Source organism: Alligator mississippiensis, chromosome 7 (assembly GCF_030867095.1).
Source record: "Alligator mississippiensis isolate rAllMis1 chromosome 7, rAllMis1, whole genome shotgun sequence".
Taxonomy (NCBI): Eukaryota; Metazoa; Chordata; order Crocodylia; family Alligatoridae; genus Alligator; species Alligator mississippiensis.
This window is the reverse complement of record NC_081830.1, coordinates 33,147,713-33,163,298: the sequence shown is the minus strand read 5'-3', so window position 1 is coordinate 33,163,298 and position 15,586 is coordinate 33,147,713. Positions and strand designations below refer to the sequence as shown.

The 15,586-nt window shown below is 47.1% G+C and overlaps 1 protein-coding gene across 2 annotated transcripts; it reads left to right on the top strand.

Annotated features, from left to right (window-relative positions):
* The first annotated feature begins 1,067 nt into the window (after positions 1-1,067).
* On the top strand, positions 1,068-13,923 carry CFAP410 (cilia and flagella associated protein 410). 2 transcript variants are annotated; one of them, XM_006272036.4, is made up of 7 exons: positions 1,068-1,176; positions 6,645-6,663; positions 7,666-7,712; positions 8,817-9,046; positions 11,113-11,284; positions 11,740-11,833; positions 13,117-13,923. In XM_006272036.4, the coding sequence occupies exons 1-7, from the start codon at positions 1,100-1,102 to the stop codon at positions 13,243-13,245; spliced, it is 768 nt and encodes a 255-aa protein (XP_006272098.1). In that variant the 5' UTR covers positions 1,068-1,099; the 3' UTR covers positions 13,246-13,923. The 2 variants fall into 2 exon arrangements, with proteins under 2 accessions (XP_006272098.1, XP_059586774.1); XM_059730791.1 differs by lacking the exon at positions 1,068-1,176 and adding an exon at positions 1,467-1,577.
* Positions 13,924-15,586: the final 1,663 nt, after the last annotated feature.

The window sequence follows — 15,586 nt, the reverse complement described above, 5'->3', positions numbered from 1 at the left end:
CTCAATGCAAGCGTCCAGAACACAAGTGCTGTTACACCCATGTATTGGATGAGAAGCTGATGAACAGGAGACCTAATCTTGCACTGCCTTCCCTTGTGGATCAGATCCCGATTCCCTGTGGGTGTTGACTATAGTGGAGTTACTCACATTTATGCCAGGCGGTGACCTGGGCTGGTGCAGCTGTTTATGCCTTTGCAAAGTGAAAGCAAATTGTTGTTGCAATATACTCAAGTGTGAAGGACAGTGAAAGCGGTGGAGGATCAGGCCAGGTGGAAGCAATGGACACACAGAAGCCACAGGTGGAAACTTTTTGTGCAGTAAACTAAATGCACATTAGCACTATTTTTGATCTGATGCTTTAATGAGAACAGGCTACTTCCCATTGAAGCCCATGTGTAGACACGCCCTATGTGCACTTAAATTGCCTAATAGGTGGACTAGAAACTGGCTTGATGTTACTTCCAGTCATCTCCTGTAGGCTGCTGCTTCGCAGCTTCAGCCAACGGGAACGAGCCGATTCCAAAAGGCTCTTGCTTTTTTTTTTGCAAGGAAAAAGTGTAACGAAAGCCTGGCGCGGACCCAACCAGCCCCTTCGGTCGCGCTGCAGCTCCAGGTGGACCTGCGCATCGTCAGTACGGCTCCCAAAGACTGCAAGGAGCAAAACCGCAAGCTCCCCGTGAAACCCTCTCCTCCGGGTCATAACCCTTCCCTCGACGTCCTGGATGACTTCAGGTTTAATGCCTGCCATTTTGCCAAACCCGGGAGGCCCATCACTTGGTCTTGGTGCCTCGTGGCATACGTGATGTGATGACCCAGATCTTGATAATTTTCGGATCAAAAAAAGTAACCCCAAAACCACACTTTTTTGTGATTAAAATGAAACACTACTACTGCGTGTGTGTGTGTAGTGGTATTTCACGCACGTCTACTTGCAGCCGCCACCGCAGAGCCAAGGCGCAATGAGAGCGGCGTGAGGAGGTTTGTCCCTCTGCAGCCGCCGTGACCGGGGCCTTCTGGCGGGAGAAGCGCGAGGCCCCGCCCCGGAAGCCGGCGCGGCGTTGCCATGGCGGCCGCGCTGAGCCCCGCCCCGGGAGCCGCCATGAAGCTGACGCGCAAAGCGGTGCTGTCCCGAGCCAAGGCCGCCGAGCTGGACGCCGTCCGCAAGCTCAACTGCTGGTGAGCGGCGGGTGGGCGTCGCTTTGACGTCACAGAAAGACAGCCAAGGTGACCCGCGCGCGTCACAGCGTCGCCGGGACGCCAGGTGTGACGTCCATTCGCTGCCCTAGGGGGGCGGGGCAAACCGGGGCCACCTTTTAGAAGAGGCGCTGCCATGACGTCAGCAGAGCAACAGCCAGTAGGGGCTGTGACGTCAGGTGTGCCGGGGCGGGGCCAGCCGGGGCTCCTCCCCTCCCCTCCCCTCAGCAGCCTTGCCCACGCCTGCCTGCGGCTGTGACCTAAGGCAAGGTCAGGAGGCGGGATGCCATGATTAGGTGTGAGGAGCGCTGCCTGGCGCCCGGTCGCAGCAGCCAGCAAAGAGCAGGTGTGCCTGGCAGCGCCCGTGCGAGCCGCGGCTACAGGTCAGAGCAAAGCTGCCAGCTGCAACGACCAGCGCCTGCAGGGCTGGGAGGTGTCACCCGTGTTGTGCGCTGCATGCCTGAGGAGTGCCCGGCACCCTCCAGCCCCCCGGGGCTCAGTGCTGTCTGGGCACTGAGCCCATGGTAACCTTGCACGTGAGCCTCTGCCCAGGTACCGGCTCCGGTCCCTGCCTCGTTTTATGTTGTCCCCTAATTCAGTTAACGCTACCCAGTAGCTCCCTCAAACAACAGGGGGTAAGGGTTGCTCTGTGGGTGTTAAGCCCAGGTTAACCTTACGCATCAAATAGGCCTGCATCCACCAGGCCCCTGGGGGCTGCGGGGCCGTTCCTTGTGCATGGTCTGCTCCCATTTCCAGGCAGTTTCACTGGGCCGTGTTCGCTGGCTGCTTGGACTCATCTAAGGTCCAGCGGGCAGTGTCCAGTGTGCTCTGCCACCAGTCTTCCTGTGGTGCACTCGCTCCAAACCTTTGACCTTCACCACCATCCCTATTTTCTTCCTTAGTTGTCCCCAGTAGTCGTGTGATGTGCACCTACGGCCCCCATATTAAGGGGAGCGTTCAGCTTTACTGGGTGGGGGCTGGCCTGCATTCCCAATGCGCATCAAATAGGCCTGTGTCATGGAGCTGCTGCTGTCCCAGGCACCACATCATACCATTGTGTTCATAAACTGAATGAACTACATGTTAGAGCTTGTGGGGGAGGAGGGGTGTTTTTTGGGTTGGGGGTTGCTGCTGCTACTGCCACTTGGAAGGGGGTCCCAGAGCATTTTTGCTCTAATAGTTAGAAACTTAATTTCTACCCTAAATTTGAGCAAGTTTGTGCCCATTTATTTTTGTGGCAGCATTGTCCTTGAGCTTGAATAGCTTTTCCCACCTGGTGTTTATCATGGAAAGTATGTATAGACAATATTCGTGGCCCCTGTCAACCTTTGTTTTGTTAGATTAAACAAAGCCATGGTTTTCTAGTCTCCTCTCATAGAGTAGGCACTCCATTCTCCTCATTGTCCCGGTGCCCTTCTCTGCATCTGGTTTCTTGGAACTAGCTGCGACAATCAAGAGAACGTCATCATGAGTAAGTCAGGCTCTGGAGCATGGTGCTGCTTAAGACATATATGGGAACAATATTAATAAGGGGAGATGTAAAGCCACAATTCATAGAATCATTGGTGATGAAGGTTGGAAGGGACCTCGGGAGGTCACATCTAGTCCAGCCCCCTGCCCAAAGCAGGACCAGCTCCAACTAGATCATCCCAGCCAAGGCTTTGTCTAGTTCAGTATTATGACACTGTTTCCAAGAAGCAACAGGCTTCCCTTCATTTGTTGCTACAAACTTTAATGTATCATTGACAACATGCCTTCTTGGTTGGAACATAAAAATTTTCTTAGGCATATTACAGCATGGTTCATTAAAAACAAACCAAGAGATACATGCATTTCTGCTAAACAAGCTAACACCATGCACTTATGTTTCCCCAGAGCAGTGAAACGTTGATTTGTCAGCCTCAGACACGCATGCATTTTTGCTGTGATTCCAGAGAACAATATATTTGGCATCTATTTAGTGGGTATATAGACTTGCATGTTTTGATTCAGAGCAGCTCTCAGGTTTTTTGCCAAAACAAATGCATCCTGTGAAGATGACACCTGCGCGCTTTTGGTTTTTTGGGTTTTTTTCTGGGTGGGGTGGCTAGTGTTGTGTGCAGGATGACGTCATTGTCCTACTCTGGCAGTTCATTTCTCAGTGTACCCAGTGTTACAGATTAAAGATGTACGTATATCTACAGAAACTAATGTTCTTATTTATCTGCACTAAAACACATTCAGTAAATACACTCGTGTTCATCCAAGTATTTTTTCAGTATTACACCTAAGTATGTAATTGTTTAAAGAGAAGTTTTTAAATGGTTTTATGTAGCAGTGTTAATTTAGCCATTTTCTTAGGCTGTCTCAAATGTAATTTGTGTCATAGCTCTGGTCCAGCATCTCCTGTGTGTTCATTCTCCAGACTTTTGTCTTGGGTCCCAGATCGTTGCATCAGTGTGTTTTGAACCTCTTGAGTTTGAACAGGCTTTTGACACTTGTTCTGCTTGGGGTTTCTGGGTATACTGTGAGGTGCAGCTCCTCTGGCTATAACCCATGTGTGAAAGCTGGGACCTGTGAGGCAAGTACATGGGCTTAGCTCTGACTCCTGAGTTTTCTGTCTAATTTTAGTACAATTTCTCCCAGAACATCAGTCAAAGGAGTGCTCTTGAGGGGCTCTTGAGCCCTCTTGGGGCATTCAATGTTGGTATAAGCAGATGGTTGTTTCAGAGCCCTGCTACTCTTCATTCAGTACCACACATAAAATACAGTATAGGCAAAAATATAATAAACCAGGCATTTGTTTTCCTGCCATGATTTCCTTCCTAGTCTAGGCCTGGATTTCCTGGGTTTGTCCAGGATCCTTTTTCTGCAACTCATGACTTTGTCCTCTGAACCGTGGAGTCTTTCCATCTCAGATTGCTCTTCATATTAAAGCATGCTCATCTTCCCCAACCCCAGCCTGAAGTTTCCAGCCTGTCTCACTTTTTAATCTCCTCTTGTCCTGTTTGGGAAGTTTCCAGGTCTTAAGCCCCCTCCCTGCAGACAGGTAAAAGTAGTTTATCCCAGATTCAGGCAACCTCCTTGGCATGTCAGTTTTTCAAAGTACAGTCATTAAAGTTAAATGTTTCTGTTGCGTCTTGTATACAGAGGCAGTCTTCATCATAACCTCATTATGTCAGCCAGAGTTTATAAACTATACATAGATTCCTTTCATCAATGTACATGTAAGTCAGTCCGGGGAAACTGTTGCATACCGCTGCACACAAGCAAAAGCCAGGATCAGGTATGTGAAATGAAACAGTTTACTGCCAGCAATGGGAACTGCTAATTTGTAATTTAAAAAATCATCTGTGCCCTGGCAACTTGATAGGATTAAAAGTGAGGCTGAGAAAAGGAAGTGAGCTGGGAGAGCAGTTCTCTCTATTTTTCTTGAAATTCAACAAATAGCAAAAATGAATGGCTTTGCTGCATGCATAACCCATTCCTAAGAATCCCCTCCAGATCTAAGATATCCTATCGTGTACCGCAGGAAGAGTGCATATGGTTAATTTATGCATGCACTTCCCTGGAAGCACATTGTGACGTGAGCGAGCGCTGCAGTTCAGAGGTGATTCTTACAAGTGGAATGAACATAAGTTCACGTCTGCTGTTTATTTCTGCTGTTCTGACGTGTCTAAACTGCATTTGTAGAGATTGATGCATTTATTTGCATTTCTAGTATAACAGCCACAAAGGAATCCAGAAACATTACTTTTGATGATGTGACCGAGTCAGCATTAATGGAAAACTTGACCTTCCTAAGGTTTTCCTGACGTCCGTATGTCTGATGAAACTCTAAATATTTAGAGAGGCAGTTGTAATGTTTGTGTGTGGCTTTCTTGGGTTTCTGTATTGGAGTTTGATATTGATTTGTTTGGCCTTGTGAAATTATCCCACATGTAAGAAGAGACTTGATCTCAGCGAAATGTGTGTAGGCTTTGCTGGAGCATGGATTTGTGCAGCCACTTCTCAGTGCCTATAGAAATTATACAGAGGCCTGTTAGCAGCATGAACCAAAGTGGGCCTTAGCTATGAACCTTGGTGACTGGAGAGCAGACCATGTATGCCCTAAGCAGAAGTGTTGGGAAAGTTAGGAGAATTAACTTTTAGACATCTCAGAAGGTCAGTGGGTGGAAAACAATGGATAAGATGGGCACAAGACACCAAAACACCCTGGTAAACCGGCTTTTCTATCTGGTGGGAAGGTTGCAATAGCAGGTGCAATGTCTGGCAAAAACTGGATGTGAATGATATTGCATAAGTACATTTAGTGATTGGTGAGAATTAGGAGATGCATGTTGTAAACATAGTTATTTTGATTGCCTGGAAACCATGAATTCTTTGTGCTGAGCTAGGAGCTGTATTTTATGCTGGTGCTGCATTCAACAGGTGGCTGGCTAGTGCCATGCCTGAATGGGGCATGATGTTTGTGTCTGCTGCTGTTTGTGAATGATAAACCCTGAAGAGTCTTTGTTACTAAGATCCGGAGCCTGTGGCCTCTATTACAACTAACAAGGTTGTTAGGAATAGTAGTATAATATCGCCATTGGTATCCTGATAGAGCACTCACTGATCATCCAAGTTGAGGGAGCCTGATGTGACCAATACTACTTCACCCATGACCACACCTGATGGAGTTTGTGCACTACTCGTGTATTATTGTGTTGGTGGGAACTTGTACCTCCTATATAGGCCTCCCAAATGTGAATTTAAGCACATTCAGGAGAGAACCAAGCCATGTTCAAACCTAGAACATATTCTTTCACGGCGCAGTCCTAACGACAGCAGCTGCTCAAGCTGTCCTATCAAATGCTTTACAGGGAGCTGTTAAAACATACCTGTAAGGTCAGAGCAGACGGGGCTTTGGACTTTCTGTATTGGTAAAGGCTCGGAACTCTCTCAGGAATCTGGAAGGTATTTGTTTGCCTCCCCAGCTGTGATTTGCTCAAAATGGGAGAGAGAGTAGCTGCTGAGTGCATGGAAGAACGGGTTTTAGGGAGCATAGGGCTTAGGAAAGTATAGGACTGAGAAAGAAGAGAGTAGAAGCAACACAACCCTCTGTCCCACTTGGGGAGTTGCCATATTTTTATTTCCAGCCTCCTGGTAGAAAGCATTGTTTTGCTTTCAATCTTGTATCATGGAAGGTCATTTGCAAGAAGCAAAGATTCTGGTGCACAGTTCCTAAGGGCTGAGAATTGTGGGGGAGGACAGGACAGACTCAGATGCCTGGGGTTTCCTATTACCCCAGAGGAAAGCCCCTCCAGAACTGTAGCTTTCTAAATAATGTGGATTTTAAAAAGGTGTTCATGCTCACCATCAGCCTTGGCTTGTCATCTCTTTCACTTTATGCAAGGCCTCATTGAAAATGCCTCAAAATTGAATTCTCTGCTTTGCCACTTTTCACAGTGATTTATCTTCTTCTCTTTCAGGGGCAGCCGCCTCACAGATGTAAGTATCCTTCCTGCATTTGCTCACTTTGTTCCTTTATTTTTTCCCCCCGCTTTAAGGCACAGTCCTTGAGTTTTAGGCCCCCTCATTCATTCCTCATTCATTGCTGAGCCCAAAAGGGACACACAGCAGGGATCAGCACACTACATAGGAAGTTGCTGCCAGCTGCTAGTGTGGGCTTTGAAGTCTCATTTGGGAACTGGGAAGAGCCAGGTGTCCTTATGGGCCCCAGATGAGATGACAGGATTGGAAACCCAGTGGTTTTTGGATGTTTATGGGAAAGGGGTGTGAAACTTCATATATTAAACCTATGCTGGCTCCCATTCACAGTCTTTGTGCACAGCAGACTTTTTCCCCACATTTGCAGGAGAAGGGCACCTGCCCTATGCCCTGCTACTCTTGTGTGTGTTAGGTATCACACTTTTCTGAACTTTATAAGCTGCAGAAGTCCAAGGACTTTTATCCTGGCTTTACTCTTCATTAAAAATGAAGAAGTACTAAATTAAGGCAGTCTGCAAATTAATTCTGAGCTCTCAGGAACACAGTTTAAACTCCTTAGTGTCATTTCAAAGGTCACTAGTCTTCTGTTTCTGTGTGTGGTTGATGGCTTGGGGACTCCAGCCCCTATTCTTGGTTGGAAAAGGAGTTTTGAGAAGAGTGAGTCTTGTAAACATCAGTAGGGAACTAGTGAATGTGAGCACTGTGGGGAGAGGGAGCACAGCTGCCTCTGCCCTGGGCAGGATAAATATCTGGTCTCCCAGTATGACCCGGCAAAAGTGAAATTGTTATTGACCACAGTGCTCGGTGATCAAAAATGTGGGTGAAGCCAGGAAGTTCCTTCTTTCATGTATTTGGTTAGGGTGACAAGTTAGATTAATGCAGACTTGCTCTCCTGTTGTTTTTGATGGGTTTGTTAAAGGATGTAGCTATTGGAACTATAAATTCCTGTTTATGGCCAGACATCTCTAGAAATACAGCTTGTTGGTTTTTTTTTCTGTCTAGATTTCAATATGCAAAGAGCTGCCCAACATTGAGGTGATCACATTCAGGTGAGTATCAAACTTCCAGCCTCAGCTCAGCAGCGTAGGAAGGGGAAGTCCTGGATCCTGTAGATGGCTACTACCTAGGACTGTTTCTTTGGTACTTAGTTCTCTCCTACCTTTGTGATGACACCTGGCTCTCCCTACCATAGTATCCAGTGTTGTGAATGTTGGTGAGTGTGCTGTGAAGGTAGAGATGCAGGGTGTATATATTTTCAACCCAGACTGTCCATGTCTTTCCCTGTAATACTTAAACCTGGATTTTTAGTAAGTATGGGGACAACATATTTTAGGGGAAATAATTACTGTTTATAGAGGTGGAGTGTAATGGGTGTTGCCATTCTTGCTCCCAAAACCCCATTCCATTCTTGACACTGGATTCCCTCCTGTGCCCACTGGCCCCACAGAGGGTTACAGAATTTTATCAGGTTATCAGTGAGCTTTGATTTGTTCTGTGGATGCTTGAGGAGCCTGCTGTGACAGCTCAGGGAGCAATAACAAATAAAATGACTGTGAATCCTTCATGGAAAATATGTTTCCTTCTTCCCACTGACCTGTTCCCTGGCAGCGAGAGCCTTTGAAACCCACGCAGGCCTCTGAATCAGGTGGCAGAGGCTGTAGCTCAGCACAAATGAAAGAGTGAGTAAGTAGGTGGTAATGCTTATGTTAAAGATACTGGAGGAAGAGGAAGGGAGAAGTTCTGAGGGCAGGGAGATGGAACAGAGAGTTCAAAAGTTAAGCAGCCTGGCCTGCATAGCTATATGCATCTGGCTCCGGGTGGCTGACTGCAGGGTGGCACTCCAAAATGCCAAAAAAAAAAAAGGGCACAACAAGCCTTTTTCTCTGGTCCAGACTGTATTTCATTACCTGTTGTAGTAACCAACTTGTGTTTGGCAACAAGGTACCTAGGTGCACTGCACCCTTGGAATGGCTTCAGGTGTCTGCTGTTGAAATGATTCAGAGAGCGAGATGGAAGAACTGCAGAATGGCAGGGGTCCTGTTTCTGCCTCTGTGTTACTGGTGGAGGGGGAGAGGGGAAGGCAGGTAGGTGGCTGATGGTTCATAAATTTTAGGCTTCTGGTCTCATTTCTGGTATTCATCATCTCTGTTCAGCGTGAACGCTATCTCTGACCTGGAGCCGTTAAGTCAGTGCCAGAATTTGAGTGAGCTGTACCTGAGGAAGAACAGCATTGCCAGCCTAACTGAACTCTTCTACCTGAAAAATCTGCACCGGCTAAGAGTCCTTTGGTTGTCTGAGAATCCTTGTTGTGGCTCGGACCCTCACTGCTACAGAATGACAGTGCTACGCAACCTCCCCAACCTGCAGAAGCTTGATAACCAAGGTGGGTCCCTTAGAATAGACTCAGTGGCAGGAAAGCTTCAGAATGAAACTAGGGTCTGAAGTATGCCAACCCATGAGGAGAGTCTTAGAATCCCAGAAAAGCAGGCTAGAAAGGGACCTCAGGTGGTCACTGAGCTCTCAGCCTCCTGCTCAAGGCAGAATCAGCCCTTACAGCCAACTGTTTGTCTAAGCTGTTCTTAAACTTTCAAGGATGGAGATTCCACAGCCTCTTTAGGTAGCCTGTTCCAGTGCTTAACCACCCTCAGGGTCAAAAAGTTCCTTCTAATCCTCAACCTGTGTTTCTCTTGATGTAATTTTAAGACCATTGCTCCTTGTCCCGTTCCCTGCAGTCACAGAGAAGAGTCTTTCAGCATCCTCCACGCTTCAGATATATGAAGACTTGTATCATATCCCCCTCTTCCCCCCACCCATCTCAGTCTTCTCTTCTCCAGACTACATATTCCCAGTTCTTTCAGCCTTTCCTTGTAAATCATTGTTTCCCAGACTTCTAATTATTTTTGTTGCTGTCCACTTGACTTTTTTTTTCTTTTTCTTGTCTATCCTTACCTTCCTGACATAGGGGGCCCAAATCTAGACACAGCACTCTAGATGAGGCCTTGCCTGTGCCGAATAGAACAAAAGAATCAGTTCCCTCAATTTGCAAATGACCCTCCTATTAATATAGCTCAGTATGCTATTTTTTATTATTACTTTTCGGCAGCAAGAGCACCTCATTGGCTCAAACTCAGTTTAAGGAATATGTTTGGGTTTACTGAAAACTTGAAGTGAACTTCCTCAAACAGAACAGCTGATTCCTGGTTACTTAATTAAACATCTCTCCTAGCTGTTGTGCTGTCCTGTCACACAGCAGCTGTGTATTCAGGGTTCCTTTGTCCATTATTAGGTGAGTATTACTATCTACATTTATCAAAATACAGTAGCTGTCAGAGCAGATGTTGTACCACTAATTAGATTGTACTGTACTGGCATTTACTCTGGCGAAATGCAGGTGCTATGACAGGATCTGCTCACTCAGGTGCAGAAAGTAAGACCTGTTCCTTGGTTTGTGGCAGAACAGTTCTCTGTTCTCACCAAGCACTTGTGCTTGCAGTGGCTTCTGTCTGTTCATCTTTCTGCTAGGAAAAAAAGTGGTGATCTCCCTCTTGCTGGCATCCATTTTTATTTAGGCTGCCAGTGGTCTTTCTCCTCTCCCCACATAAGGATACTGCAGAAGAAAAGTAAGCTGTCAGCACGCCTTGGACTGCTGTAGATATTCTCCTCCCTACTCCAGTATAAGGGGTCTGTACACACTTGCTCATGCATACCTTATGGCAGGGGGGAGGGGCAACCTCTTTGGCAGGCATGCCACAAACTAGCCTCACATCCTCCCCAAGTGCCACTCGGATCCCCTTCCCTTGCTCAATCTGCTGCTCTGTTTTCTGCTCCCTGCCCTACCTGCCACTGTGCTGTCTGTCCCCTCCCCTGTCTGTTGTATTCCACAGAGGCTGCCTATGCCACTTGTGGCAGGCAACCTGCAAGTTAGGCACTCCTGTCTTATGGTAGTCTGCTTGTTGCAGTAATACATTCCCAGTGGGTTCCATAGGGATTGTGTTCTCTGGAGCAAGCATTGGTCGCCTACAGCCCACAGGCTGGATCTGGCATACAGCAGGTGGGATGGGCAATGGGTGCGCTTTCCCTGCCCTGTGCCATGTGCTGCTGGATCTCCTTTGCAGTGCCCAGGCCACCCACTGCCACCCTAGCCTTCCTGCTCTGTGCTGGGGCTGCTCTTTCACCTGACTACTGCAGTCGCCACTTCCCCTTTTGCTTCTGAATTTGGTGCTCCTCATTGCTTTTGGCAATGGGAATCAGTGGCATTTGGTGGTGAGGGTAAGGAGAGGCTTCAGTAGTGGGTCACAATGGGGAGAGCTGGTGCACTACAGAGGGAATCACAGCCTAGGGGTTGGGGTCTAGGTTACAAGTGAGAGCCTGCTGTTTTTAAAGCTTCCCAACCCCTAGCCTAGAGCATCAGACTAGCCCTGTAACTGGCTCTTGTTTGTTTCTTTGAAGCTGTGACGGAAGAAGAGCTGTCTCAGGCCCTTGTAGATGGCGAGGAGATCACTGCGCCTCCGGCCAAACAAACCATAGAAAACTGCTACCCAGGGTCAAGTGAATCCAGTGCTACTGAATCCACAACAGAGACGGAGAATGAACTTTTGCACTTCAGTCTGGAGGAGACCAAGTGAGGGCAGACTGTTGGCTCTGGGAGGTTGCTAAACCTGTATGTGATGTCAGGGGATCCTCCCAGCACCTGGCCCCAAAGGTCCGTGGGCCAGGTCTGCAGGGGATGCAAACCCATGCAGCACTATTGTCCCCAGTGAAGCTCTGCTAGCTTTACAGCAGCTCCCTGCATACAGACTCAGTCCTTCCACAGGCAGCTACCTGTTTCAGGATACATAGGATCATAGGATTGCAAACGAAGGTCCATGTCACTTGTCCTTTTTAAGTGTGCTGCCTGTTACCCAAACATGCAATGGAGAATTTTGGCCTTTCTGTGGTCCCAGGGAGCCTCTTGCTTTCTTTTTAGCTGTAGGAGTTGGATTCTGTCATCCCGATGGTGCTGGGGGGAGGCATCTTGTGGCACGATGCTCACTTGGTCCTTGCTTATGTTGTGCTCTTTTTTTTTCCCCTTCCTAGTAAAATCCGAGAACAGCTTGGCATGAAACCTGTCCCCAGAGATAAATTTTCCTCCTTTTCACCAAGAGAAGCAGACAGCAGCCGGAAGAAGAGGGTGAGTATGCTTAAAGACCACATCACCTATTTGTAGTGTGCGCCAACCGAATACTCTGGGTTGGATTTAAAGACAAGGAATCCTTTTTTTACTTTTGGATCTGGAAAGTGCATTTTGGTATCGTTGGGAGAATGCAGGTGAATGCAGATGCCTTCAACATAGCTCACAGATGAGGGGGGCAGGGTGTGGTCCATGAGTCTGATAGGCAGCTTGCAGGCTGTTGGATTGACGGAAAAGATGCTGTTGAGATTGTGCATGACCTGTCACCAGTGCTAGGGGTGCACACACTTGAGAAGCTTGTTACTTAACCCCTTCCATAAGAGAGAGGGGTCAGGACAGATGTGACTGCACAATCACACATCTGTTTCTGCCCTGTATTATAATAAATGTCCACCTTTATGTAGGAAACTTGGCCTTAATTCACCCTGCCAGCTATAGCCAGTGGATGGCAATGACACTATTTGAAATTAAATCTTGCTCATTGTGGATCCAGCCAGGATGGGCCTCCCAATGTGGTGTGGGCTCACTGCCATCACCTTGATGAACAAGGAGGATTGGAATGAACTCAAGATTAGTCTTTTCCTGTTTCATCCCTCCAGCAAGCCCTATCCATCCTTTTGTTTGTTTATGTTTTCCGATTACTTTTATTTTAGTGGGCAGGGTTCTCATGTGATACCTCGAGGGCTGTTGGAGGCTGAGTACTCTAGGAATACAGGTATTCCCTAGAGGACCAATGGTGGGGGAGGGAACAAGTACATTTTAGCAGCCCCTTCCATTTTTCACAGCACCTTTCACCTTTCAGATTCCTGCTAATGCCACCTTCTCCCCCCTCAACACGCATCCACATTTGCCTAAGGGAAAAGAGCAGAGATAGGAGCCAACTTTGTTTAGCCAAAATTTTCTCTTCCCTGTAGAGATCCATTGAAAGTGTTACCAGCAAATAGAAGCCAGTCAGTGGCTTTCAGGGAACAGCAAATGCAGAGGACTTTAGTTCTGGATTCTAGTTATGTTCCATGGATTAACCTCTTTCTCTCCTTAGCCTTCAAAGTACTTACTCTCTCACCCCAGGGGTTTGGCTGGGGCTGTCCCCCTAATATGCTCTGCATCCTGATGCTGTGGGGAATAATCTCTGCAGTAGGACACTATCTCATATACCTGAAAAAGGGGAGGCAGGAATTTAGAAGACAGTGAAACATAGTCCAGCGTTCTCTGGAAATCCAGCCTGATGTGAGGCACGAGACCAGATATCATTGAATTAAGTGACATGTGTCCTGTCTTAACAGAACAACATCCTGAACGCCATCCTGCTGCTCATGAAAGAACTGGACACAGAGGGACTGGAAATTGTCCACCAGACGGTGGGAAGGAGACTCCAAGCCTTACAGAAGAAGGAGCTGCAGGAAGAACGATAGTGCCTGTTGCAGAACTCTCTGGAGTAGCCATTTGGTGGGTTCACAGCACCAGAACCAGACTAGTAGCACCTGCTGCTGCCTACATGCACTTCAGGCTACAGGGGAAATCTGTATCCTGCTGCACTTTACTTGTGGGTGGGTTTGCTAGGATTCTACTGACTGTAAGAAGAAACAAGTTCTCATAACCGCATGACATTCCCCTTGGCTGTGCATGTTGTGCCTGTACTCAGAGCATCTGATGTAGTCGTATTGAATACTTTTAGCCTGCGTAACAGGCTCTGCTGTGTTTGTAATATGTGTGGCTGGCTCAGGGCTTTGCTAGGAGTCCTCAGGCAAAAGTGAGCAATATAAGAGGAATAAGAGAGATTAGTATCTGCTGCTACTTGTGCTAATGAAATAGAATGGGAGGGGGCCTTTCCAGCAGCAAGAAACGCCATATCTACTATCTACTAAAGCCGATATTGGAACAAACCTGTCACAGCAAGGCTGGGCTGCAGCCATCTAGCTGCGGTAATTGGCCTATCGGATAGTATCCCAGCAAGGGCATATACTATGCCTTCAGGAGTGGGAGAAGACTTCAACAGCAGCTTCCCTCAGTGAAGTTTATTTTTATGAAATCTAGTTTACAAAATGGACATGTCCTATGATAATCATTAAATCTGTAGTGCATTTCTCAGAGCTTGGAGTCAAAGTATTAGTTTATTTCCACCCTTCCCTTTTTTTCTAGTCAAGCTTTGTACTCTGTGTTTCAGAACCAATGGCCTCTTGTCTGTTGAGAGTGACTCTAAAGATAGTTGTTGCATTTGGGTCTAAGTTGAAGCTTCTGGGTGGCAACCTGCTCTCTCCTGTACTTCAAAGTTCAGCTCTGCTCTGCACCACCACTCACCCCTTGTCTCCTCCGCCTCTGAGAAAAGCCTACAAGGAGAGCAGAAGCAAACACCCATGGTATCAGTGAGAAGGAAATAAAGGGTTTCTGGGGTATTTGCTCAGCGGGGAAGCTGATGGCTTTTCTTTAACGAAGAGGCAGAGCTCATTAGAACTGTTAAATGCTCAATAAAAAAAACATTCGGCTGAGTATTTCGCACACAATATCAATCTTCATAAGAGAAGAGGGAAGAGGATCCAGCTATACTTTGCTTTCTTCTAGACAGGGCAAAGGATGCTACTCTTTAAGTAATGAGGGGCTGATTTAACAAAGTTGCAAGCAGGGACACACAGAAACACAGTAGACAAAATACCACATAGTTGCCCCTGCTGTTTTTTTAACAAATGGTGCCCAATTCTAAATCCTGATAGGATTAGAGACCAGCACAAGGCCTGAACAGCAGTCTGGGGTCATTGTCTTCCCTGGAACTCTGCTCCTCTGTACCTCTCTCCCCAGCAGTAGTTAAGTTTGGGTCAGGGCCTGCATATTCTATTGTTCCATTGTGCAGGCTTCAGCCCAGCAACTTGACTCCTGTGTCCTTTCTCCGCTAGAGTCAGGCTAGAGCAAGGGCCTCTCACCTCCAGCAATGTGAAGGTTCTCTGTACAAAGCTCATTTTTGGGCCCTGTATAGCAGACCAGAGTTTGGCCCATAGTTGCCTGCCACTCTGTCTTCTAACTATCGGGTTCTGTTCCAAAGGTCCTGACCCCACCCCTGTGACCTCATTTTTTCCCTGCTTGTTTTCATGCAAAGCTGAGCAGGCTGTCTGAAATCCCCTACAGAACCAGCCTGTTAAAACAGAGACATCAGTTCTATTATTTCTGCCTCTAGTCTCCCAGAGCTGGAAAAGAGCCTGAAGTGACAGGGTAAGAACGCCTGAGCCATAAAGAGACCCTGTAGTTGTCTTTGTCATTCTCTACGTGTCCAGAAGCAGTTATTTACTCTTCTAATTGCTGCTGCTTTATAAAGAAATAATTGTCTCCTCTGTTCATCCTGGTGTTAATAAGGCTTTATTTTTTATTAAAAATAATTAGGTTGCCAGCAAAAGACCTCAGCTATGCCAGGGTTGTCCAGCCCATCCTGGCTTTGCTGCTGGATTACCATTCAGCTGCTTTGGCAGGTAATACACTGAAATGCAGGGTCTCCCAGAGATGCTGCATACTCTGAAAGGGCCTCACTAAGCAGCAGCCCATTCTGTAATTCAAATCAGCTAGCATGGTTTCACAAGATGCTTTCCGTGTAGCGTGTGCCTTGGACAAGTTTAGCTTTCCTCTCAATTTCTATCGCCTGGTCTATTTAGAGCGAGTTCTTTGAAGCAGTGATAGGCAAGGTTCTTTGGGTAGATGTGATATCTTTTATTAGACCAACTGAGTAATTAGAAAAAAAGCTCTTTGCAAACTTTCAGGTACAATCACCCT